Source organism: Hemiscyllium ocellatum, chromosome 23 (genome assembly GCF_020745735.1).
Source record: "Hemiscyllium ocellatum isolate sHemOce1 chromosome 23, sHemOce1.pat.X.cur, whole genome shotgun sequence".
Taxonomy (NCBI): domain Eukaryota; kingdom Metazoa; phylum Chordata; class Chondrichthyes; order Orectolobiformes; family Hemiscylliidae; genus Hemiscyllium; species Hemiscyllium ocellatum.
The window spans coordinates 23690659-23715315 of record NC_083423.1 but is presented as its reverse complement, the minus strand read 5'-3'; the positions used below and the strand labels follow the sequence as shown (position 1 = coordinate 23715315).

Here is a 24657-nt window from a genome sequence, read left to right as displayed (position 1 = left end):
GATGGCTGGAGAATGGGAAGCTGTCAGAAATGATAAGAATCCAGAGAAAGTATATTCCTGTTGGGGTAAAAGGAAAGGCTGTTAGGTATAGGGAATGCTGGATGATTAAAGAAATTGAGAGTTTCCTTAAGGAAAAGGAAGCCTATGTAGGGTATAGACAGATAGGATAGATTGAGCGAATCCTTAGAGTAAAAAGGCAGTAGGCGTATACTTAAGAGGGAAATCAGGAGAGCAAAAAGGACATGAGAGAGCTTTGGCGAATAGAATTATGGACAAAAGGGTAACTAGGGAGAGAATAGCCCCCTCAAAGATCAGCAAGGTGGCTTTGTGTGGAGCTGCAGAAAATGGAGCAAGATACTAAATTTAGTATTTTGCATCCACATTTACTGTGGAAAAGGATATGGAAGATATAGACTGTAGGGGAAATGGTGACATCTTGCAAAATTGTCTGTTTTACAGTGGAGGAAGTGCTGGTTGTCTTGAAATGGGTAAGGGTGGATAAATTCCCAGGATCTGATCAGGTGTACCCTAGAACTCTGGGAAGCTAGAGAAGTGAATGCTGGGCCTCTTGCTGAGAGATTTGTACCATTGATAGTCGCAAGTGAGGTGCCAGAAGACTGGAGGTTGGCTAACATGGTGTTACTGCTTAAGGGCAGTAAAGACAAGCCAGGGAACTATAGACCAGTGAGCCTGATGTCGGTGGTGGGCAAGTTGTTGGAGGGAATCCTGAGCTACAGGATGTACATGTATTTGGAAAGGCAAGGACTGAGTAGGGATAGTCAACATGGCTTTGTGCATGGGAAATCATGTCTCAAACTTGATGGAGCATTGTGAGGAAGTAACAAAGGATTTGAGGGCAGAGTGGTAGATGTGATCTAATATGGACTTCAGTAAGATGTTTGACAAGGTTCCCCATGGGAGACTTGATTGATTGATTGATTTAGCAAGGTTAGATCTCATGGAATATAAGGAAACATTAGCCATTTGGATACAGAACTGGCTCAAAGGTAAAGAAGGTGGTGGTGGAGGGTTGTTTTTCAGACTGGAGGCCTGTGACCAGGGGAGTGCCACAAGGATCGGTGCTGGGTCCTCTACTTTTTTTTGTCATTTTACATAAATGATTTGGATGCGAGCATAAGAGGTACAGTTAGTAAGTTTGCAGATGACCCCAAAATTGGAGGTGTAGTGGATAGCGAAGAGGGTTATCTCAGATTACAACAGGATCTGGACCAGATGGGCCAATGGGCTGAGTGGCAGATGGAGTTTAATTCAGATAAATGCGAGGTGCTGCATTTTGGGAAAGCCAATCTTACCCGGATTTATGCACTTAACGGTCAGGTCCTAGGGAGTGTTGCTGAACAAAGACCTTGGAGTGCAGGTTCATAGCTCCTGGAAAGTGGAGTTGCAGGTAGATAGGATAGTGAAGGCGGCGTTTGGTATGCTTTCGGTCAGAGTATTGAGTACAGGAATTGGGAGGTCATGTTGTGGCTGTACAGGACATTGGTTAGGCCACTGTTGGAATATTGCGTACAATTCTGTTCTTCCTATCGGAAAGATGTTGTGAAACTTGAAAGGGTTTAGAAAAGATTAACAGGGATGTTGCCAGGATTGGAGGATTTGAGCTATAGGGAGAGGCTGAACAGGTTGGGGCCATTTTCCCTGGAGCGTCAGAGGTTGAGGGGTGACATTAGAGGTTTACAAAATTTGAGGGTCATGGATAGGATAAATGGGCAAAGTCTTTTCCCTGGGGTCGGGGAGTCCAGAAGTAGAGGGCATAGGTTTAGGGTGAGAGGGGTAAGATATAAGAGACCTACAGGGCAATGTTTTCGTGGAGAGGGTGGTTCATGTATGGAATGAGCTGCCAGAGGAAGTGGTGGAGGCTGGTATAATTGCCACATTTAAAAGGCATCTGGATGGGTATACGAATAGGAAGGGTTTGGAGGGATATGGGCCAGGTGCTAGCAGGTGGGACTAGATTGGGTTGGGATATCTCGTTGGCATGGACGGGTTGGACTGAAGGGTTTGTTTCCGTGCTGTACATCTGACTCTATGACACTCTGGTTTGTTTGCTGAGATTTAATGCTCAGGCCATGTGATGAGACTGGTCTCACAGGCAGGCAGACAATCTGGTGACTGTGTTGCAGAACATTTTTGAATGCAAAATATAACTAATTGGATCACCAGGTCTGGGTTATCTAATTAGATATATCAAATTAATCTGGCTGAGGTTCCTGTTAGAATCTGAGTGGTGGGAGAATAGACACATGGGGTGTGTGCAAAAGCCTTATTTCTAAGTTCCATTCCTGCTGCATTTTGATTTGTGACATTGCCATATCCTCCCAGGATCCTGAGGGAAAACCGAAAAAAGCCAACATCCGTGATAATGGAGATGGAACATACACTGTGTCCTACCTTCCTGATATGACTGGACATTACACCATCACAATCAAATACGGCGGTGATGAAATCCCCTACTCACCATATCGTATCCATGCTGTGCCAACTGGAGATGCCAGCAAATGTCTGGTCACAGGTATGATCAGTGCTCACAGCCATCTCTGCATGACTGACGAATACAGAGATTCTCTTCTCTGGGGTACAGAGACTTGGATCTGGTAATCAATCAGCTGCTGGAATCTGGTGAGGGGAAAATTGAGAGGAGTTCCAGGTGGATCCCTGGATTCCTTGGAAGGTGTGTATGTGAGAGAATGAGATGGGTACACTGATACATGACAGTACATGCCATCAATCCCCACACTACCAGCAGGCACTGTTCCATGTGGTTAACTCACTAGCAGGGAGTGCAGCTACTCTGGAATGGTTAACATTCACAACTGAGTATGCAGTGGGATTGCAGAAACTATCAAGGCCATTGCAACCCAACCAGTGACCTCTGACTCTGGCCAGCTTTACATACCTGGTTGCAGGTGTTCACAGGGGCTGTCATTTAGTGTGTATTTCAGGGGTACAAGTCCCTGGGGAAGCACTGTCAGCTATTGGTTTGCGCTGTGTGTCTGGCACGGTGTGTGTGCTGTCCCATGCCCCAGCCCATTACACAGGAGACAAAGTTTGGGGATTTGGGTCTGTCCTTTCGAGCCATGTCCAGGACCCCTCTTTCTTTTATGGCCTGAGAGCAGAGCTGTACAGGAAACCAGGGACTGACTTTAACTTCCTTCTACGTATCTTGCAATTCTTGCTGACGTCTCTTTGTATGTTTGAGTTTATGGGTGACTGTTTGTTTCTAACCGGCTGCTCTCCCTCCACAGTGTCGATCGGCGGCCATGGACTCGGTGAGTGACCATCCACCACACTTGCTCCTTCCATCTTCAACCATCCACCAAGCCATCTGCTCTCCTGCACTGTCCCCTTACCGACACTGCCTCCACCCAGGGGCCACTAGACTGATCTAGAGCAGGAGTAAAAACAGGATCTGCTGAAATATTCAGCAGGTCACTCATTGTTTGCGGAGGGTGACAGACAGATACCATTTTAATGTTTTGGATTGATATCCGTTCACCAGAACTGAGTTAAGATCATCATCACCAATACACCTTTTTTCCTCCGCAAATGCTGCATGACCTGAGTATTTCAGATGTTTTTGTTTTTATTTCCAATCTGCTGCAGGTTTAGTATTCTGCTTTGGGAGCAGGAACACTGATTTTTATCTTTGACCCTCTCTGTAACCCAGCGAGATGGAGCTAGGCATTATGGAATTTGTCTCCCTTTTGACCTGTGCTGGCCACATCCCACTGCCCTTTGACCTTCCCCCATGCTAGGATGAACTCCTTCTTCTGGCGTACTTGCACGTGTTACACACCAGGGGGTGAGCAGGTTTCCCTTTGTCCCAATCTCCACTGCAGGCTGTATTGTATTCTTTTAAATATAAAAGCTCATTGTTGACAAAACATCGTGTGGGTCTTGCCCTGAGAGAGACTGACTGACTCGCCCAGGAAAAAAAAACCACTCCAAGTATGGTGGCTGATACTGAACTGTATATTTCTCATCAACTTCATGATGACATTTGATCCTTTTACAGCAGCAGGACTTGGTCCCACCATCCAGATTGGCCAGCAGACGGTCATCACTGTGGATGCTAAGGCTGCCGGCAAAGGGAAGGTCACCTGCAAGGTCTCGACCCCTGATGGAGCTGAGCTCGATGTTGATGTGGTGGAGAATAGAGATGGGACATTCGACATTTATTACACTGCACCTGAACCTGGCAAATATGTCATCACCATTCGCTTTGGTGGTGAGCTCATACCCAACAGCCCCTTCCATGTGGTGGTAAGTGATGTCAGTCTAACAACGCCAGAGTGTGCACACATTTCCAAACTCTGAAATAATGAAAATTGTTACAAATACTCAACAGGTTAGGCAGCATCTGTGGAGAGAAACAGGGATAGGTTTCAGCTCTGTGAGCTTGCTTCAAACTGGGAGAAGCTGCCCCGTGACCTGTTTTAGGTTGGGACTTTACAGACTCCACGTTGAGTTCAACAATTTCAAATCTTTATTTTTTTTTTAAACTTTCAGACAGCAACCCATCTGTTCTCAACATTATTTTCTTATTTGTTTCAGCTTGCTCCATCACCTTTTTCCTCCTTGGCAGACTAATCCTCTTCTGGCACTTAATCCCTCTTGCTGTCTCATCTTGCAATTTACCACAAACTGACCTTGTTGTTTGCTGTCAAATTCAGGCTTCTTCTCCCATTTTTTTTGCAACTTTTTTTTTTAACCTTCCCAGCTCTGATGAGCAGTTGCTGGCCTGAAACATTGCCTCTGCACAGGGTTGTGTGGAATACAAGGGATCGGAGTTGGAATGTCCAGCTGAAGAACACACTCTTGTGTACAAATGCGACCCTAATCAGGGTGTATTTTTAAATGTGTCATACAAATGTTTCCCGTACTCACTCACAAGCAGCTCATTCATGTTGCATTCTGACTCGCATACAAATGGACTTGCAAACAGATTCCAGAACAGAATCCTTTTGCAACCTGGGGACCGCCAGTAATTCCAAAACTTGTTTTGATTTGATTTCCAGCATCAGGAGTACTCCAGTTTGAGTATTAATAAAAATGTAATCTGTTGCCTGATAATGTAAAACCTTACTATTACCACGGAAAGGTGCAGTAGCTGGATCTGGGGCAGTGTGCATATCAAATCCTTTAATGTTGGCAAGATGAATCACCAAATGTTTCTTTTCCTTTTGAAAACAAGTAAAAGGAGATGTAAGAGTTCCTTTGCATCTGTATACATCTCCCATACAGCAGGAGAAAGTGAGGACTGCAGATGCTGGAGATCAAAGCTGAAAAATGTGTTGCTGGAAAAGTGCAGCAGGTCAGGCAGCATCCAAGGAGCAGGAGAATTGACGTTTTCAGGCATAAGCCCTTCCTCCATACAGCACAAGTGGTGGAGTTGTAATAAACTCTGGTCAACCTAATTGGACTTTGTTTGTAACGTGTCCAGCACTGCTATTGCATTTTTTTTTTAAAAGGAAGGATGTTATTCACATAATGGGGATCCAAACAATCCTGCTGAGATGTCTGTCACTTTTAATGTGAAAGGAGACAATTAGTTAATTATGACAAATGTCTGTAATCAAAATACAGGTTTTTGATAATTATCAAAAGTGCCAGCATAATGAAGATAAATCATTTTGTACAGGAAAAAATGATACTCTGCAGAACATTCCCTGGCAGGATGGTGGATCTAGATTCAATCCTAGCTTTCAAATGGATAAATACTCAAGTGAAAACAATCCAATCTGTGTGAAGAACTGGGAAGTGGTACTTTTTTTTGGAGAATGTTGAATGAGCAGTAACCACCCACAATCATTTAAATGGAATTTTTTTGTGTGCTGTCATCAGCCAGTGATCACATTCTCCAAGATGTTGGTCGTCACAATTCCCTCCGTATGACCTCTGATCCAGGGAAACCCCTCCTGTGCTGAACTATTCCAATCCCAGGGTTTGTTTGTAAGATCCAAGCTGGAATTTCTCTCTGCATCTAACTGGGGAATTGGGTGGTGTGGGAAGATACCAGAGACTTGGGGGTCAGAGGCCAAGCTCTGAGGTGAAAGAAGTGACCTGATGGGTTGAGAGTGAGAAGGTTAGTTGCTTGAAAGACCGAAACAGAAGTCTGTCTTTAGTTCTGTTGAATCTACTCTGCCATTTAGTGAAATTGTGGCTGATGTAAAATCCATTCGCCTGCCTCGTTTCTGTCATCACCTTGATACACTTTTTTTCTCTCGTGAAAATTTCTACTGACCTCCAGCCTCAGCTTTTTTTGAGAAGCAAGTTCCAGATCTCCCCATCTTTTGGGAGTGAAGACACACTTCCTCATGTCAATTCTGGAATGGCTGAGATCTGACTTTTATTTTCTCTCTGGTCACACCCCATCACCAAATTGTTGCAGCACAGGAGGTGGCCATTCAGCCCAGTGTGTGGGGGTTGGGAAAACTTTGTTTCTGTCAATTGAATCCATTAACCATACTAAACGCCTATTTACGAAAGTTCTTTAAAGTTCTACACTGAAGGGAGTGCATCCTCTGAAATCCTTTTTAGCCCCAAAGGTCACTTACAACCCTGGGTGATGCCACATCCAAACTCAGTCCTGTATTTGAGTTGGGGTTTAACCAATGATCTGTACGACTCAGTTTCATATCCCTCTTTAATAATTACTGTCATACCTGCTCAGAGCTTCTAGTAATCTGAAACTCTTGAACACCCAGATTCCTTGCATTCAGTCTGACTGTGTGAGACAAACTGAGAACATCTGGCTGTTAGGTCACAAGTATGAATTGAATGGGCAGTCTGTGGTACATGGGATATAAGAATTCTGACAACAGCTGTAAGGAACATGCTCAGAGGCTCTGACTGAAGTAAAGTAATTTCTTTGCTCACTGGACTGATATTTCTGTAGCTGAAAGTGGTGTCTACCATGTTTGCTTTTTTTTTTTGTTGTATGGACTGTGCAGGTCCAAGTTTTTGGAGGTTGTGCATTGGACACATTTCATGATTAACCTTTAGCTTGCCTCCATCACAGGCCTGTGATGCCATCCCCACCATAGAGGAGCCCTGTGAAACGTTGCAGCTACACCAGCCCTACGTGCCTTCCCATGCTGGCTATCCAACACACTGGGTATAAGATTCAACCACTAACTAGTTACTTCAAACAGGACTGCTCTTTCTCATGCGCTTTGTTTTCCTGCTTACCTATCATCTTGTGTTCTTTACCCAAATTGCTCTCTGTTTAATCTTGCAGCTGCTAGTTATTGAGGTGTAATCCTATCTTGCAGCACTGCTGTTATTGGGTCATCTATTGCTGATTCTTGTCTCTCAATACAAAGTTTATTAATTGGAGTAAAGCTCCTGGTAATTTCCTACATTTGTTAACCTAATTTATCATCCAGAAAGCTGTCTTACTCACTCACTCTCTCATTTTTATATCACTTATTTGTTATAAAACTGTGGCCTGATGTCATCTTTTGTTGACCTCTATTAGGGGTCAGTTTAGTCTAGAGACTGTAGTCATGGGGCTCCAGGGGTCTTCTGTTAGTTCCTACCACACAATTGTCCTTCTCATGCCTTCATTGGCTTTCAAATAGCTTTGGGGAACACTGAGAAATGAAAGATTTTACCTCTGAGCTGAGTTTGCTGTCACCTTGTTCACAACTAGTGGATTCAGATCACTGGGAGTTTGCAATCTCACCAAGGAGTGCACGTGCTACGAGGGTCTGTCTGCAGCTCGGACAGTGATGGATGGGGTTAACTATCGAATGATTTTAAACTGCATTTTGGTGGAGGACCAAGACCACCACCCATTTTGAACATCCCTTGGGATCTTGAGTGACATCCAATCAGAGCTTGCCACATAGGCTGCTGGTTTTGCTAAGGCTGGCTGACATGCTTTCCAATGACATCAATGTGACCCAGTCCCAGTGCAGTATTTCCTTTTTTGTCTCTCTTTTGATGTTGTCTAAGTCACTTTTTGTCACTCTCACTCTCCTCTTTTCTCTCCCATTCATCAGACCATCTTTCCTTTTGCAGATATTCATACTTTCTTCTGAACCAGCATTAAATTGGGATCTCAGCATTCCATAAATTTTGTCACTTCCTTTCAGTAGCTTATCATAAAGTTTCCTTTTTGTGATCACCTAATATTGAGTCCTGGATATTAAAGTTTGCTCACCTTCTGTTGCTCCATACAGGCCACTGAGGAGTCTGCTGTCCCAGTTGACGTTCTAGATCATGGTCTCCGGCCATTCAACCTGGTCATCCCATTCACCGTGCAGAAAGGAGAAATCACAGGTGGGATTGCAATCCTTCTCTCTGCAGCAGCAGGGTGGTTTAGATGGTGCAAATTGTTGGTGTTGAGACTTCCATTGCGATGTTGTTTTGGTTCATTGTGTTGACACTGAGACACACGTGGTGTGCCAGAATGAGCTGGTGCTGAGATATGCATTATATGGGGCCAGTGATGCTTCAGAAATGAAAGTGTAGAATTCTTTAGAACATAAGAGCTCTAGTCAAAAAAATTAATTGGCTGAGATCAATTATCGGTGCCAAACCCTTCATCTCACCCTGACTTAGATTTCCTCAACTATTTATTTAGCATTATTCCCAATGTAAGTGGCAGAATTCCCACACCCCTGTTAGTCACTAGTGAGACCCTTAACACTGAGCTGAGAGGAAAGATGGCCTCTCTGATTTAACTCCTCTGAAAATCACACTTTCCTCTGGCCGGTAGTGTGGGACTGTGCTGCTGACAGTACAGCACTCCCTTTGTACTGAATTGAATTTATTGTCACATGGACCAAGGCACAGTGAAAAGCTTTTGTCTTGCAAGCAATACAGGCAGATCAGTGAAGTAGCATAGATAAGTAAACAATAGTTAATCAGCAGCAAAAACATAGGTACAGGTGAGAGTCCATTCAGTATTCTAACAGTAGGGTAGAAACTGTTTCAAAACTGATTGGTGTGTGTTCCGGCTTCTGTACCTTCTCCCCGATGGTAGAGGTTGTAGAAAAACCTTCAGGGTGGGATGGATCTTTGAGAATTCTGGCGGCCTTTCCTTGACAGCGGGCCTGGTAAATGGATTCTATAGATGGGACGTTGGCCTTTGTGATTGTCCGGGCTGAGTTCACCACTCTCTGTAACAGTCTCTAATCTTGAATGGTACAGTTGCCATACCAGGTAGTGATACACCCAGACAGAATGTGCTCGATGGCACACCTATAAAAGTTTGCACGAGTATTTGCCGTCATGCCCAAACTTCCTCCACTTCCTGAGGAAGAGCTATTGTTGGGCCTTTGTAACCAGTGCATCCACGTGAGTCCAAGAAAGCTTGTTGATGACCACTTCTGAGCTTGACACTCTGCACTCATTCCACCTCTGTGCTGTTAATGTGTAGGGGGCATGAGTAACATCCCACCAAAAGCCAATGAGTTCCTTGGTTTTACCAGCACTGAGCTATGTTGTCAGTGCACCATTTTATCCAGGTCTTCCACCTCCTCCTGTCTGTAGTGTTTTGTTGCCGTCTGCGATTCGACGGACTATGGTGGTGTTGTCAGTGACCTTGCAAATGGCATTAGTCTAGTATTTGGTGATGCAGTCATGGGTATACAGGGAGTACAATCAGAGGCAGAGTACACATCCCTGGGGGCTCCAGTGTTTAGTGAGGATGAAATATTGTCCCCAATCTTCACTGATTTGTGGCCTGTGGGTCAGGAAACTGAGGATCCAGTTGCAGAGCATGGAAGAGTACTACATAGGACAAATTTGATTCTAGGCTCGTGTCTAAGTTGAGATTTGAACCCAACATCTGGCTGAGAGGAGTCTCTGCAGGCACTCTAGGTTATGATCACTATTTCCCAAAGATCTGACTACTTTTCTATCTCCCTATCCTATTGAGTTGAGGAGGCCTTGTCCCCTTATGTCTGCACTAGATTTTAACTAAGAGGTGAAAGGTCAATTTAATCTTTATTTACTGAGGAAAAGTAACTTGTGCATTGAAAATTGCATGTGACCTGTTTTCTTGGGACTCATTCTGGAACATTCCTTTTATTCCAGGTGAAGTCCGAATGCCATCTGGTAAAACTGGCCGCCCAAATATTACTGACAACAAGGATGGAACCATCACTGTTAAATACGCTCCCATTGAGAAGGGTCTGCATGAGATGGACATAAAGTATGATGGCAACCACATCCCAGGTGAGTGAAATAAGCTGACTACCTGCCCAGCCCAGAGATTTTATGGTCTGTCCACATCAAATGCATGTTTCTGTATGTGCGCATGTCTGTTTACTGTCAGTGGGCTAATTCTTGTCTCTAGGCCTCCAAGTCTGAATCTTTTACTTTTCCAAGGATGGCTGTGACACTGAGCTCCATCACATTCACCACCACCTCCTTTTAATCTTAGGATTGAGAGGATGTGCATAAAGAATAGTTACCCCATACAAAAGGTTCTGCAGATTGTGGGTCTGCCTAAGTGAATATTGGTCCTGCTCCATGTTGACTGTGAGCTGTTACCCTGGGGGGAGGCTGACCTTTTGCATTGACCTTGATTGCTGCATTGACTCTAATATTTGGTTATTCCTCTGATAATAGGCAGCCCATTACAGTTTTACGTGGATGCCATCAACAGTCGTCATGTGACTGCTTTTGGTCCTGGTCTGAGCCATGGAATGGTGAACAAACCTGCAACTTTCACCATAGTCACCAAGGATGCTGGTGAAGGTAGGTGGGATGTGGGCTGAGCCCTGGAGGGGTGACCGATGGTGCTGCAATGTGAAGGTTTTGGGGTGGGGTGGGGAGGAAGACAGTGAGCATGGGTGAGAGGGATCAGCATTTGTGCTGGACACTGACTAGGGAAGAGGTGTGATTGAGGGGTGAGGCTTGGTGGGGTTGGAGGGAGCGACTTGAAGGGAAGGATTTGATTGGAGATGGTGAACAACCAGGGATGCAGATTTATTTGAAGTAAGCATTGGAATGGGGATGTTCAGGTGCTTTTCAGCAGTTTGCTGTAATGTTTTTTCTCTCTCTCTCTCTGCCTGTGTGTCACTGTAGGTGGACTCTCTCTCGCTGTAGAAGGTCCCTCTAAAGCTGAAATCACATGCAAGGACAATAAGGATGGCACCTGCACTGTGTCATACCTGCCCACAGCCCCTGGAGATTACAACATCATTGTTCGTTTTGACGACAAGCACATTGCGGGAAGCCCTTTCACTGCCAAGATCATGGGTAATTCCCGCGCTCTTATTCCACTCTTCAAACCGCGGCTCTGGTGCCTGATGTCGGCCAATGGTTGTGGATCCTGGTGCTCTCAGACTGACACTCCCACCTGATAAGAATGCTCCTAACCTGGGTTTGCTGTTGTGGCCATGTACCTTCTATCATGGTCTTGTTTTAAGTTTATTTTCTTTTTCCGTTTTTTGTTTTAAGTTTTTATTCTGATCTTAGCCACTTAGTGGTAGGTCCACGAGAAGAGGGAGTAGGGAGTTTGTATGTGGGGGAGCGGTGGATAAAGTGAACCATCACGTTCACAATGTCAGGGTCTCATCTGCCTGTTAGTGGGGAGGTGTTTTCTGGCCAATTGCACGGTTTCTGTTGAGTGAGTAGATGATAGTTGAAGATGGAGCACTGTTGTGAGTGTGTCATTGCTGCATATGGGAGTGTTGGGTGAATGGTATAGAAAAGGGTAAATTAATGTCTCTTTGGGTGAGTAACCAGTTCCCTGTTGTCCTTCAGCCAGACTGATGGCCAGTCACCTACAGCGGTGCAGTGATGGGATTAATTTGTAAACATTGGACCTGGATTCCGATGCCAGGAACTGCAGGTGTCTTTGAATTGTACCTGACTGACGAAACCATTTCTATGTAGGTGATGACTCGATGAGAACATCGCAACTCAATGTCGGCACATCCACAGAGGTCTCGCTCAAGATTACAGAAACTGATCTGAACCTACTCAATGCCAGCATCAAAGCTCCATCTGGTAATGAGGAGCCCTGCTTGCTCAAGAGGCTGCCCAACAGGCATATTGGTAAGATTCCAACCAGGGTCAGTGCCCAGAAACTGACTGCCAGGTGGTCTTTGTCTTTGCCTGAGTCACAGTCAGACAGATCAATGGCACAGAAAATGGCTTTCCAGCCCATCAAGTCTATGTCGCTCATCAAATGGCTAGCTATTCACAGAACTCCTATAGTGTGGAAACAAGCCATTTGGCCCAACTAGTATATACTGACCCTCTGAAGAGTAACCCACCCAGACCTATTCCTCCCTACCCTATTACTCTACACTTACTGCTGACTAATGCACCTAACATACACATCCCCGAACACTACAGGCTATTCAGCATGGCCAATTCGCCTGACCTGCACATCTTTGGATTATTGAAGTAAACCCACCCAGACACTGGGGGAATGTGCAAACTCCACTCCAGCTGTCACCTGAGGCTGGAATAAACTCTGGGTCCCTGGCACTGAGGCAGCAGTGCTAACCAGTGATCATCCCTACAGTGTGGAAACAGGCCGTTTGGCCCAACAAGTCCATGCTGACCCTCCGAATAGTAGAGACGCCCAAACAGCAACATGAATCCTAGACACTCAGATTAAAAGCCTTAAACTCTGACTGAGCTTCTAATCCCACTTTTCAAGTATGCCTTGGTACCAAGTATATTGGCATTATTTAAATGTTATAAGTTTCTGCCCCTCCACCCTTGCAGGCAGTGAGTTAGATTTCCAATAACTTTTGGACAGGAGAAATGTTCCTCTGATCTCCTATAAACCTCCTGTTCCTCACACACTAAATGCGTGAACCCTGGTCCTTGATTCCTCTGTCAAGGCCTCTCATTATATTATTCTCTCCTCAGTTTCCTGCTCCAAGGAAAATAACCCCAGTCCATCCAATCTCTCCCCGTAACGGAAACTCTCCAGCCCAGGCAGCATCTGGGTAAATCTCCTCTCTACACTCTCCATTGCAATCACATCCTTATGATTATATAGATTCCAGAATGTGGGATCAGAGTATGGGAGGGTCTTGTTTGATATGGTACATGAAGTAATGAAAACATTTGGCTTCCGCAGAATGAGTCAGCCCCCTGACCTCTTTCCCCTCCTTCAACAGGTATTTCATTCACCCCAAAGGAGGTAGGAGAACATGTGGTGAGTGTGAAGAAAAACAACCGGCATGTTACAAACAGCCCCTTCAAGATCGTGGTCGGGGCCTCTGAGATTGGTGATGCCAGCAAAGTGAAGGTTTCTGGGAAGGGCCTGGTGGAGGGTCAAACATTTGAGGTGTCTGAATTCATCGTGGACACGCGAGGTGCAGGTACGGCCCTTTCCAAAAAAAGTAGCAAGTTATTGCATTGGGCAACCTTAAACTGATCACCAAGACTAACATTTAACAATTGGACCCATTCTGAGAGTTCTCCTATAATCCAGGTTATCGATTTTGGGCCTTTTTGAAGCTGGCGGTAAACTTGGAGGTGGGGGGGTGGAAAATGTGGCTGGATGTTTTTGGTCAGTGCTCCAGACCCCTACTCCTAACCAGGGCTGCCCTTCAGTGCCACTTGAGTGGTCCTCAGTGGTGAGGCTTTCTTTTTGTATGTAACTACTAGGATTCCATTTTTGCTTACAATCACTGACCTGGTTGTTGATTGGGCAATGGGATTATTCTGTGCAGATATGAACAGACTGTTCAAGTTTATACTTTTTTAAAAAAAAATGACAATCCTTTGTATGTTTCATTGCGATTGTAGAGTTTAAATTTGTGGGTGGGGAGTGGAAATTGCTGATGAGCTTCCTCTAAAAGAGTGAAGCTAGCAGTAATGCCTCTGCCCCTTGAGTCTACTCCGCGTTCTGATATTGGTTGATCAGATTGTGGCCTTAATTTCACTTGTGCCTCCTATCCCTTGACCTCTTCTATCAATTAAAGTAGCTCTGCCTTCAATAAATTAAATGAGCTAGCCTTCACCGCTTTCTGTGACAGACAATTCCAAACATTAACAGAAGGAACTCTCTGCTTTTTCTCTCTCTCCCTCCTTCTCACTTACCAGGTTATGGAGGACTCGGTCTGTCCATTGAGGGTCCCAGCAAAGTTGACATTAATTGTGAGGATCTAGAGGATGGAACGTGCAAAGTGACCTACTGTCCAACTGAACCAGGCAACTACATCATCAACATTAAATTTGCTGATCATCATGTGCCAGGTAAGGGAGTGAGAAATCCAGCTGCTTTCCCTCAGTAACCAAACACCGGAAGGGGATAACAAAGGGCAGGCTGCTGGTCACTGCAGATGGAAGATGGTCAAGGGTCATAGTTAAGGACATAAAGTTCAGAGTGGGCCCAGAGATGAAAAGGGGGCAGATGAGACAGGCACTGGGGAAAAGTCCAGTTATGGTTTTAATAACATTGGATTTGTAGTGAAACTCCATCCCATGAGCCACTCAGTGTAACTCTGTAACACTGAGTACTGTGATTGTGTTGTAGGAAGCCCCTTCACGGTAAAGGTGACTGGTGAAGGAAGGATTAAGGAGAGTATCACTAGGCGACGCCAGGCTCCCTCCATTGCCACTGTGGGCAGCACCTGTGACCTCAACTTGAAGATTCCAGGTATGTGTAGACCTCCAGCAAGGAGTTATTCTGTAACTGGGTAAACTTTTTCATTATTCCTCTTTCTGTTCTGATCTCTCCTCATCCTAACCTGTATTTGCTTGGTGTAACTGGATACTGTTCTTTCAAGTTCTGTTCTGACTGACTGGAAGCAACCCAAGTGTCACGGATTGGTTTTTTTGAGGACAATCTCTCAAGATCCATGTTTGGGTTTAGCAGCAATGGGTTTCCCATCTTCACTCACTCCAGTGGTGGGAGGAGGGTTCTCAACTGCTCATGCTTAGGTTCCCGGTTCTTGATTTTCAAAGCTTTTACAGCATGGAAAGATGTGAGTCATCAAACATCCATCTCTTCCCATTTCCCAGCACTTAGCCAGGAGCCTCTCCCATGCTGTGGAATCTCGAGTGCTCATCCAAATACTGAAAAACTCTACCCTTTTTCTGGGAGTGTTCAAGATGCCCTCAGCAGTGTGCTTCCTGGTTATCCATCCCTCCTAGGGAGGAATATTTCCCCTTATCTACTCTGCATATGCCCCTCAAATGTTGTACACCTCAATGACATTTCAGCTCCCCCTTCCGCCCCCAACCAAACCCTTCGCTTTCTCTGCTCTCGAGGCTGGGTTGTTGTCCCACTTGCATATCTGAATCATTCCCAGCCCAGGCAGCGTTCTGGTGAAAGTCCTCTGCATGCTCTCTGATGTAATCACCTCCTTTCCTGTTGTGTGATGACCAGAACTGCACACAGTACTCCAGCGTTTGCATAACTAGCATTGTATACACTGCTTTATCATAAACTCCTCCTCCTCCTTGCTCTTATAATCAATGCCTTGTCTGGAAATAGCAAAGATCCCATCTTAAACCTACTTGTCCTGTCGTCCTTCAGGATCTAGAGGCTCCAAGGTCCTCCTGATCCTCAGTACTTCCCAGGATCCTATTGTTTTTTTTCTTCTAAAATGTCATCACCTCCCTGCTCTTTTTCTCTCTATCAGGATTAGATTTTTGATTTGCCTCACTACAGCTCGACTACACTGTTTAGTCTAAGCTTTCCTTCTCACTTGCTGAGGAAATGGAGCTGGAGGAATCTTGACACTGAAGGGGGAGAAAAAGACATTCCAAATAGAATAACTATATTTGGAATTTGTAGGAATTGCCCTGTTGGGGAATACAAATGTCACATTCTAACGTTAAGTGCCAAGGCATTAATTCAACAGCTTTACGCTGGTAATCGTGCTCCTCAGCAAGTTGCCTTCTCTACCATTTTATCAGCATGTCCTTCTAGTCCTCCTCCTCCTTCCTCCTGTTTCTCAATCCTCCTCCGCAGTAAAGTTTTTCCAGCTGCTCACCTGATCCAGGAACTGAGCTATTTGCAGCAATTTTCCTATAGTGAGTGATTTGATTAACACAGTCCACATATGGAGAGACCAATGGTCATGTTGTTGATCCATGTCCAGTGTTAGCAACAACAGAAGCTGATTGATTGAATTAAGATTAACATCAATCACTTGAAGATCTTGATGTAATATTTATGGTTCAAATATAGGTCTGGGATGAGATGGCCCTGTGTTCTCTTTAATGACCTTCTTTGTTCTTCTCTCCTCCTGCCCCCATCCCTCAGGAAACTGGTTTCAGATGGTATCTGCCCAGGAGCGTTTGACGCGGACCTTTACCCGCAGTAGCCACACCTACACACGCACAGAGCGCACAGAGATCAGTAAGACCCGGGGTGGAGAGACCAAACGAGAGGTGCGAGTGGAGGAGTCCACGCAGGTTGGAGGGGATCCTTTCCACAATGTCTTTGGCGAGTTCATGGGCCGGGACAGTCTAGGCACTTTCACCAACATCCCTCGGGCTGAAGGTGTGTATCAGACCCACTGGGCTGGCCCTTTTTTTAAAAAAAAGAGAAACTAGGCTTGTTTTGAGGTTTTTCAGGTCTTTGAGCTTGCTCTGCCAATCAGTGCAATTGTTGTAAGCGTGTGTATCTCTCCTTTTTTTTGTTAAACATACCATGAAAAGCTCAAATCATCACCCTCTCTAAATGGGGAGGCAGTAGCCTAGTGATACTGTCACTACACTATTAATCCAATTAACTAATGTTGGATTAATTGTGGGGACAATCCTGCCATGGCAGATGATATTGTAAATTCCATAAAGAATTGAATTAAGAGTTTAATAATGACCATGAAACCATTGTCAATCATTGGAAAACTCATGTGGTTCACTAAGTCACCTTTTTTTTAAGGGAAAGAAATGTCATCCTTACCTGGTCTGGCCTACCTGTGACTCCAGACCCACAGCTATGTGGTTGAGTCTTAACTGCCTTCTGGGTAATTAGAGGTGGTCAGTAAATGCTAGCCTGGCTATTGACACCCATCTCCCATGAGTGAATTTTAGAAAAAAAATAGAGGAGAGACTTTAAGAATTTTCTGTAGCAGATCAGGAAACTGTAGTAATTTTTACAATGCAAGATCTCCAAAGCTATTTGGGCTGCCTTTGTTTTTAAGCTTTCACCATCTTAAAACTGTTTTAGGTCCAAAGCTTGTATTCACTTGTACTGAAACCAACTTGGCAAAGATTTTTTTTAACTACTAGTTTTAATCTGTAAATATTTTTTGGTACTTTTATGCTTCCAACTATATTGCTTGCAGTGATGCTGATCTTTCAGTGAAGATGGACACCATTTTCTCTTTACTCACTGTAACCAGGATGTTAGCACTGTTGATCCCTGTGGGAAGTCACTAGTCACATTTTGAATAGCTGCCTGCTGTCTACGCATTAACTCAAAAGCAAGTGACAGTCACCCTGGTTTGAATATTTGCTGTCTGTTCTGTCAGCTTCAGAATTAGAGGGTGACAAAGTATTTAAAACAGGAAGTTGTGTTTTTGGCCAAGTTAGTTTGTAATGGTGTCCTGTGTTTTTTTTTTCTGACAGTGGAGGTTGGGGCTAAGGAGATGACTGCACAGGTCACCAGCCCGTCTGGGAAGATTGATGAAGCAGAGATCATTGAAGGCGATGACAGCACGTACAGTGTGCGCTTCATACCACAGGAGATGGGCTCCCACACTGTCAATGTCAAATACCGTGGCCAACATGTTCCTGGTAGCCCCTTCCAATTCACAGTCGGGCCTCTGGGCGAGGGAGGCTCCCACAAGGTCCGTGCTGGTGGTCCTGGTTTGGAGCGGGGAGTTGCTGCTGTGGCAGGTGAGTTGCCATTGGTTACTTGTATGTTTCATCAGAGCTCAATCTAAGGAACAAGGGCCCAGGTTCTGGGGAGGTCAGGTTGGATGACTGGTCGGTCTCTGGGATGTTCAGCCTAATAGGATGGTGATCAGTCTGGACATCTCTATCCTTCCTGCCATTTTAACATTCTCATTCCTTTTCCTTTCAGCGGAGTTCAGTATCTGGACCCGTGAGGCAGGAGCTGGAGGCCTCTCCATTGCTGTGGAAGGCCCAAGCAAAGCCGAGATCTCATTTGAGGATCGTAAGGATGGATCATGTGGAGTTTCCTACATTGTACAAGAACCTGGTTAGTAAATCAGACCCTGAATCGTTCTGGAGTTTGGATAACCCCAAACATCTATCTTTTGTATGACTTTGTTACTGTTATTTTATCTGTTGGTACGCTGCCCTTTTTGGGGCCTCCTGGAGTTCTGCTAACGTCTTGGTCTTTCTCCTTTCTGTTCTGAGTTGCCCCTTTGCATTCTGCTAGATTCTTGCTGAAGTCTTTAGTATTTTTTAAAGTTTTTTTTTTGGTCCCTTTTTCCAAACTTTGAGGTTGAAAACGTGTACAATGAAAGCCAGACTGTAATTTCTCAGCTACTTAACAGTTAGTCATAAAGATGTACAGTACAGAAACAGACCCTTTTTTGGTCCAACTTGTCCATGCTGACCAGATATCCCAACCCAATCTTGTCCCATTTGTCAGCGCTTGGTCCATATCCCTCCCAACCCTTCCTATTCATATACCCATCTGGTTGCCTTTTTTAAATGTTGTAATTGTACTAGCCTCCACTACTTCCTCTGGCAGCTCATTCCATACACACACCACCCTCTGAAAACGTTACCCTTTAGGTCACTTTTATATATTTCTCCCCTCACCCTAAACCGGTGTCCTGCTGGTTCTGGGCTCCCTATTCCCAAGTAAAATACTTTGTCTATTTACCCTATTCATGCCCTTCGTGATTTTGTAAACCTCTAAGATTACCCCTCAGCCTCTGCTCATGGGAAAACAGCCTCAGCCTATTCAACCTCTCCCTATAGCTCAAATCCTCTAACCCTTGGCAACATCCTTTAAATCTCTTCTGCATCCTTTCAGGTTTCACACTTCCTTTTCAGTAGGAAGGAGACAAAAATTGCATGCAATATTCCAAAAGTGGCCCAACTAACATCTTGTACAGCCACATCATAACGTCCCAACTCATGCTGTGACCAATAACTGAAAGCATACCAGCACCTTCACTATCCTATCTACTTGCGACTCCACTTTCGAGGAGCTATGAACCTGCACTCCAAGGTCTCTTTGTTCAGCAACACTCCCTAGAACAAACTTAATTCAGTAAACTATCCCATAATACAATGACTTTGCACTTCAATTGTACTTAAGTTTTCGTTCATTAGCCAATAAACCTGATTTGGGATATCCCTGGATTCTTTACAAGTTGTTTCATATTGTGGAGAGTGCAGTCCAACATGGACAAGATATCATTAGATATGCCGTTGATGTATGCTGACTATAGGGTACTCTCTGCTGTGCCTGGTCTGACATACAGCTGCTACTTGTACACTGGGCAGCAACTGTGCCTCCTGACCACAGGCCCTCAGTCTCTCTACCCTAACCCTGTAGCCAGCTGATCTAAATGGAGTTCCTCTTCATTTTCCAGGTGACTATGAAGTATCCATCAAGTTCAATGATGAGCATATTCCTGACTCACCGTTTGTTGTTCCGATTGCCTCTCCCTCTGACGCTGCTCGTAGACTCACCGTTACTAGCCTCCAGGTGAGGCCCAGGGTGGGAGTGGAGGGGTATGTGGGAGGGGACTGCTGCTGCAGGGGAGACAGGCAATTGCTGGAGATCTGAAACTAGTTAGAGGGCAACTGAATGATGGCAAGGTTCCTGCAATTAGGAGTCAGCAGCAGCACTGGAAACTCGAGTTGTGTCCCAGCTTTTAGGTCCAGCCTGTCCAGTCACTACTTTGGCCACAGGTTCTGCAGTAATTTAACACCACCAGATATTGCCCAGTCCATATTATTTTGGAGACACAACCCCACTAGCCTCCCTTTTTTAAAAAAAAAAGTAATGGGGGTGGGGATGTTCTTTGGGACTTACTGTGGGTAAGGAATCCTTGGTTTGGGAATAGAGAAGGAGCTTTCTTGGTTGGTTTATTTAATCTGCCTATCTGTATTTTAGGAATCTGGATTAAAAGTTAATCAACAGGCCTCATTCGCAGTTCAGTTGAACGGAGCAAGAGGGATCATTGACGCAAAAGTGCGGACTCCATCGGGTTCTGTGGAGGAATGCTACGTGTCTGAGGTGGATGCTGGTAAGTAACTGGGACCGGTTTGGGTAATGTCACTTACCAAGTTTCGTTTGCTGCTTGTTTCATTTTTTTTTGTGCCACTCTCACTATTTCATAATTTGTTATAATGAGCAGACCAAATTTGCTTCCTGATTCAGGGTGAGGTTCCAATAAGGCACTGGTGTGTAAATTCAGAGCATGGAATTCCCAGGTAGTGAGTCTCTGAGGGAACAAGAGGAAAAGTGATTAGAGGGAAGTTGTCTCCCACAGGAATGGTGGTGTTGGGAGGCAGTCTGGGAGCAAAGCAGTCCCCCAAGCTGTGGGGGGAGGTGGGAACAGTCTAGACAGATGTGGAGCACTTAGCTGTGGGGTGTCAGTGACCTGACCCAGAATAACTGCTCATTCCCATACCACGTGGTTTGTCTGCTCTCACAGCAGCTGCCTCAGGCTTAAGCTGTAACATGAGACTCAGGGACCAGAAGCTTCCAATAACACTCAGAAACTTCTAGAAGGACAGAACAAGGTCATTTTAACCTCTTTGTCTCCACACACCTTTTTCCAGAGCTTGCTTTTTTAGTATTTGCTCTAGTTGTTGCAATTTCTATACAACCTTGTATTGTCAATCTTTTTTTGTCTTTGTGTGTCTCTGTCTTTCTGTTCTCTCTCTCTCTCTCTCTCTCTCTCTCTCTCCTGGTGTCGGACTGTGTACATCAGCCTGCCTGCCCATGTCTGTTTCTGACCTGTGCAGGTATTTCTGCTCCCTATACCCACAGTGCCCTCTGCTGGGGATGGGTGGATCCTGTTTAAAATCTAATGACTGGCATAGACACTAGAGGGGAATGGAAGTATTCATATCTTTCTTTCTACAGTAAGGTGACTTAAGACTTTAACTGGAACACAACAGAGCAGTGTGTGTGGGGGGCAAGTAAGAGAGGGGTGAGCTATTTATTTGAGAGGAAATAAGGACATCTTCCTGCTATCTCCTTCACTTTGGATGCTGTGATATACACAATGAGGGGCCAGGATGGTCTGCTTGGGTAGATGGTGGGGTTAACCACAGACTTGGTCCCTCAGTGCAAAGGCCCGTTCATGATCATAGCATGAGGCTAAAGGACTGCAGCACGAGGGCTGCTACTTTAGAGCCTAGAACATTCCATGCTGTTTCTTGACACGTAGCTTTACAGTGTGATGGTTAAGCTAATCATGGCACATGTCCAGGAAGTGGCCAGAACAACACACCATGGTTTGCAGCAAATGCTGGGAATGTTCCTTGCAAAGTTTAAAGGTGATGGAAGAAGAGTCAATGACCTGAAACACTTTAATTAGCTCGTTTTCTCCCTTTTTGTTTAGAAGTGGTCAGGCGTGAACGGTTTTGTATATTTTGGTTCTGTTTCTGCTTTCCTGCGCGCACTTTTTTTGTTATCATCTTAAAATACCTCTGTCTGTTCACAGATAATTTTGCAATCCGCTTCATTCCACGGGAAAATGGTGTCCATTCCATAGATGTCAAGTTCAACTCCTGCCACATCCCAGGCAGCCCCTTCAGGATCCGAGTGGGTGAGCCCGGCCAGACGGGTGATCCCGGTCTGGTCTCTGCCTATGGCCCAGGCCTGGAAGGAGGAGTCACAGGTACAGTTCTTCAGGGCAAACTAGCCCAGCATATTCTTCAGAGAATACCTCATGTAAAATTTGCAACCCAGACTCACCAGAGTGAGTGACCAGCTGAAGTTAAGGGGTGTGACTGGGTATACCTTTTTCAGTACCTAGAAGGAGACCTGCAGGCTGTAATCTAATTTGAGGTTTGGAGGAGAGTGGCAGGGGGGAGCAGAGGCAGAGGCAATGTAGTTTTGTGTGTGGAATAGATTGTCTTTGTCTTTCAGCTGGGATCTAACAGAAGAGGGAATAAGGAGGACGTGAGGGTTTAGATATTTGAAAAGAATGAGTGTTGGTAGGCCTGTTTATACCTGGATGGGAGACGGGCTGTGAATTTCCATGGTAACTGTGTTCTCTGTTTAGGCGTCCCCTCGGAGTTTATCGTCAATACATGCGATGCTGGAGCCGGTGCGCTTTCTGTCACCATTGATGGCCCATCCAAAGTGAAGATGGACTGTCAGGACTGTCCTGAGGGTTATAAGGTCACCTATACCCCAATGGCTCCTGGAAACTACCTGATCTCCATCAAGTACGGTGGTCCTCAGCATATCGTTGGTAGTCCATTCAAAGCCAAAGTCACAGGTGAGGAAAGGTTGGGAAATGTCTATTTTTGGGGGAGGTGAGGGGGTGGGGGTGGGGGAAGAGAATCTTTGTGCGTGTTTGTGGGCTATGGTCCCTGCTCAGGTGTGGGCTCTGCATTACCACTTGAATTGAAGGCTGGGACCTTCACCTTGCTCTACCATCTGGTTGAAGGAAATCTGTGAGCCTTGGCCTGGGGCTTTTGCGTGGCGCTCAGTAAGGGCCTAGGCCCTGGTGTTAGCTGCTGGCAGGGAGCTGGGGGTTCCAGGCTGCACTGAAATGTGAAAGCTGGAGCTGAATACCAGACTAACTGCCAGGTTGCATATCTTTTTTTCCCCCTGTTGCAGGTGTCCGCCTCTCTGGGGGTCACAGTTTACACGAGACATCTACTGTTCTGGTTGAAACGGTCACCAAGTCGGCCACAGTTGGCAGGTATGGAGCGATGCCTAAGTTTGCATCGGATGCCAGCAAGGTGGTAGCTCGAGGGCCCGGCCTGTCCAAGGCTTTCATTGGGCAGAAGAATAACTTCACTGTAGACTGCAGCAAAGCAGGTAGGGGTCAGACAACAAAGTGAAGGGGAATCTTCCAATACAATCAGCCTCATGGTGAGGGGAGGGGGAGGACATGTGGCTGTTTTTTGTGGTTGACAACTGTCTCCCTGTGTGGTGAACTGGAAATAATCCCAATCCTTGTTTGTTGCAGGAACTAACATGTTGATGGTGGGCGTTCATGGTCCGAAGACCCCGTGTGAGGAGGTGTATGTGAAACACATGGGGAACCGGGTTTACAATGTCACATACACTGTGAAGGAGAAGGGTGACTACATACTAATAGTGAAGTGGGGAGATGAGAGTGTGCCTGGCAGCCCTTTCCATGCCACTGTCCCCTGAGTGGCTGAGAACTAAGTTTTTCTCTCAATCTTCCAGGATCCAAACTATCAAATTCACAAACATTTAACTTTAAATCCAAAGACTTTCTTTTTTTTTTACTTTGTCCCCAACTGAGGGAGTCTTTGGTCAAAAGCTGCATACCAAATGGATTTGGAAGTGCCTGAATTTGCCGTAATGGTTAGTAATTCTTTTTCTTGTAAGGCTCCCTAGTAACTAAAAGCTGTTGAAATATTTTTGTATGGTTTTTGTCTTGTTTGGAGGGTGTTTAACAGAATCAGTACTGACTCTCAGTCTGTCTCTGTACCCCCTCCCCACCCTGCTGTCTCCTGGTGCTCCAGCCCTAGGCTGGTCTATAACAGTCCTTTTTTTTGAGGGTGGAGAAGAGGTGCATCACCTGTACACTAACTTTTTTTTCAGCTTCTCCTCCTCTGACAAGAGACCCAAAGTTGGCAAAACATATTAAGGACTTTGTTTTTAATGTTGGCTGTCTGTATTTCTTTCCCACCCCCTCCAGTCTGGGCCAGTGTGTGTGGTGTTGCAGTACTGGAAGGGATGAACCACCCAGGTAGTATCTCCACTCTGGTCCTGTGATGTAGCTTTATGGAGCTACAGGATTTGCCTTAGGACCTCCTGGGTGTTTGGTCCCCAGAAATAATCAGTCATCACTCTCCCCGCCTCTCCCTTCACTAGATGGTCAATCCTCTTGACCCTGATCTCTTGACCTGCACTGACACAGTTTGGAGGAAGGCAATTAATTGTTGGACTGCTGTGCTCTTGGAAATGAGCCTGACCGTGTGATGGTGATGACACACGGGGGTGCCCTCGGGGATGTGTTTGAAGTTGTTATGCTGTCCATTTCTAGAGAACTGATTTGTACGAAAGTGTTATACCCATGTGTTTGGTACATTTATCCAGTTGGTAAGAAACTGCAGAATAATAAAATACACCTGCTAACTTGCCATGAGTTTTCGATCTCCTATTTTCCTTCATGGAATTGTACCTGTGACACCATTTTTGAGCTGCCTTTTATTTTCTCCATTTGTGGAGTCAGTCATATAGCAAGGCACCATACCCTTTTGGTCCAACCAGTCTGTGCCAAATATATAATCTCAAACTAAACCAGCCCCACCCTGCCTGCTCCTGGACATTATTCTTCCACCCCTTTCCTGTTCATGTACATATCAGAATGTATTAAGTTGTAACTGCTCCCAAATCCACCACTTCCTCTGGAAGATCATTTCACATGTGAACCACCCTTTTTCTTAATTTTTTAATAAAAAATTGCCCCTCAATCTTAAAAAAAAAATCTTTCTCTTCATTGATCTGCCCCATAATCTTGAAATCCCCCATCCTAGGGAAAAGAGCTACCATTCACTATCTACCCCTCAGATTTTATAAATTTCTATAAGGTCACC

The 24657-nt window shown here is 45.2% G+C and overlaps 1 protein-coding gene across 7 annotated transcripts in view; it reads left to right on the top strand.

The window, feature by feature from the left end:
• The window catches only part of flncb (filamin C, gamma b (actin binding protein 280)), a 58367-nt gene extending 34166 nt beyond the window's left edge, over positions 1–24201 (top strand). For 2 of the 7 annotated variants that reach the window (XM_060842772.1, XM_060842769.1), the window contains 21 exons: positions 2344–2533; positions 3267–3290; positions 4037–4284; positions 7043–7138; positions 8208–8307; positions 10069–10209; positions 10606–10734; positions 11065–11238; positions 11878–12039; positions 13122–13325; positions 14053–14205; positions 14486–14608; positions 16223–16462; positions 17536–17805; positions 17993–18130; positions 19485–19600; positions 20012–20144; positions 21573–21749; positions 22137–22355; positions 22700–22903; positions 23055–24201. In XM_060842772.1, the coding sequence (XP_060698755.1) occupies positions 2344–2533; positions 3267–3290; positions 4037–4284; positions 7043–7138; positions 8208–8307; positions 10069–10209; positions 10606–10734; positions 11065–11238; positions 11878–12039; positions 13122–13325; positions 14053–14205; positions 14486–14608; positions 16223–16462; positions 17536–17805; positions 17993–18130; positions 19485–19600; positions 20012–20144; positions 21573–21749; positions 22137–22355; positions 22700–22903; positions 23055–23242 (3429 nt within the window). In that variant the 3' untranslated portion in view covers positions 23243–24201. The remainder of the gene's footprint in view (positions 1–2343; positions 2534–3266; positions 3291–4036; positions 4285–7042; positions 7139–8207; positions 8308–10068; positions 10210–10605; positions 10735–11064; positions 11239–11877; positions 12040–13121; positions 13326–14052; positions 14206–14485; positions 14609–16222; positions 16463–17535; positions 17806–17992; positions 18131–19484; positions 19601–20011; positions 20145–21572; positions 21750–22136; positions 22356–22699; positions 22904–23054) is intronic. The other 5 variants (XM_060842770.1, XM_060842773.1, XM_060842774.1 and 2 more) reach the window with 3 other exon arrangements.
• Positions 24202–24657: the final 456 nt, after the last annotated feature.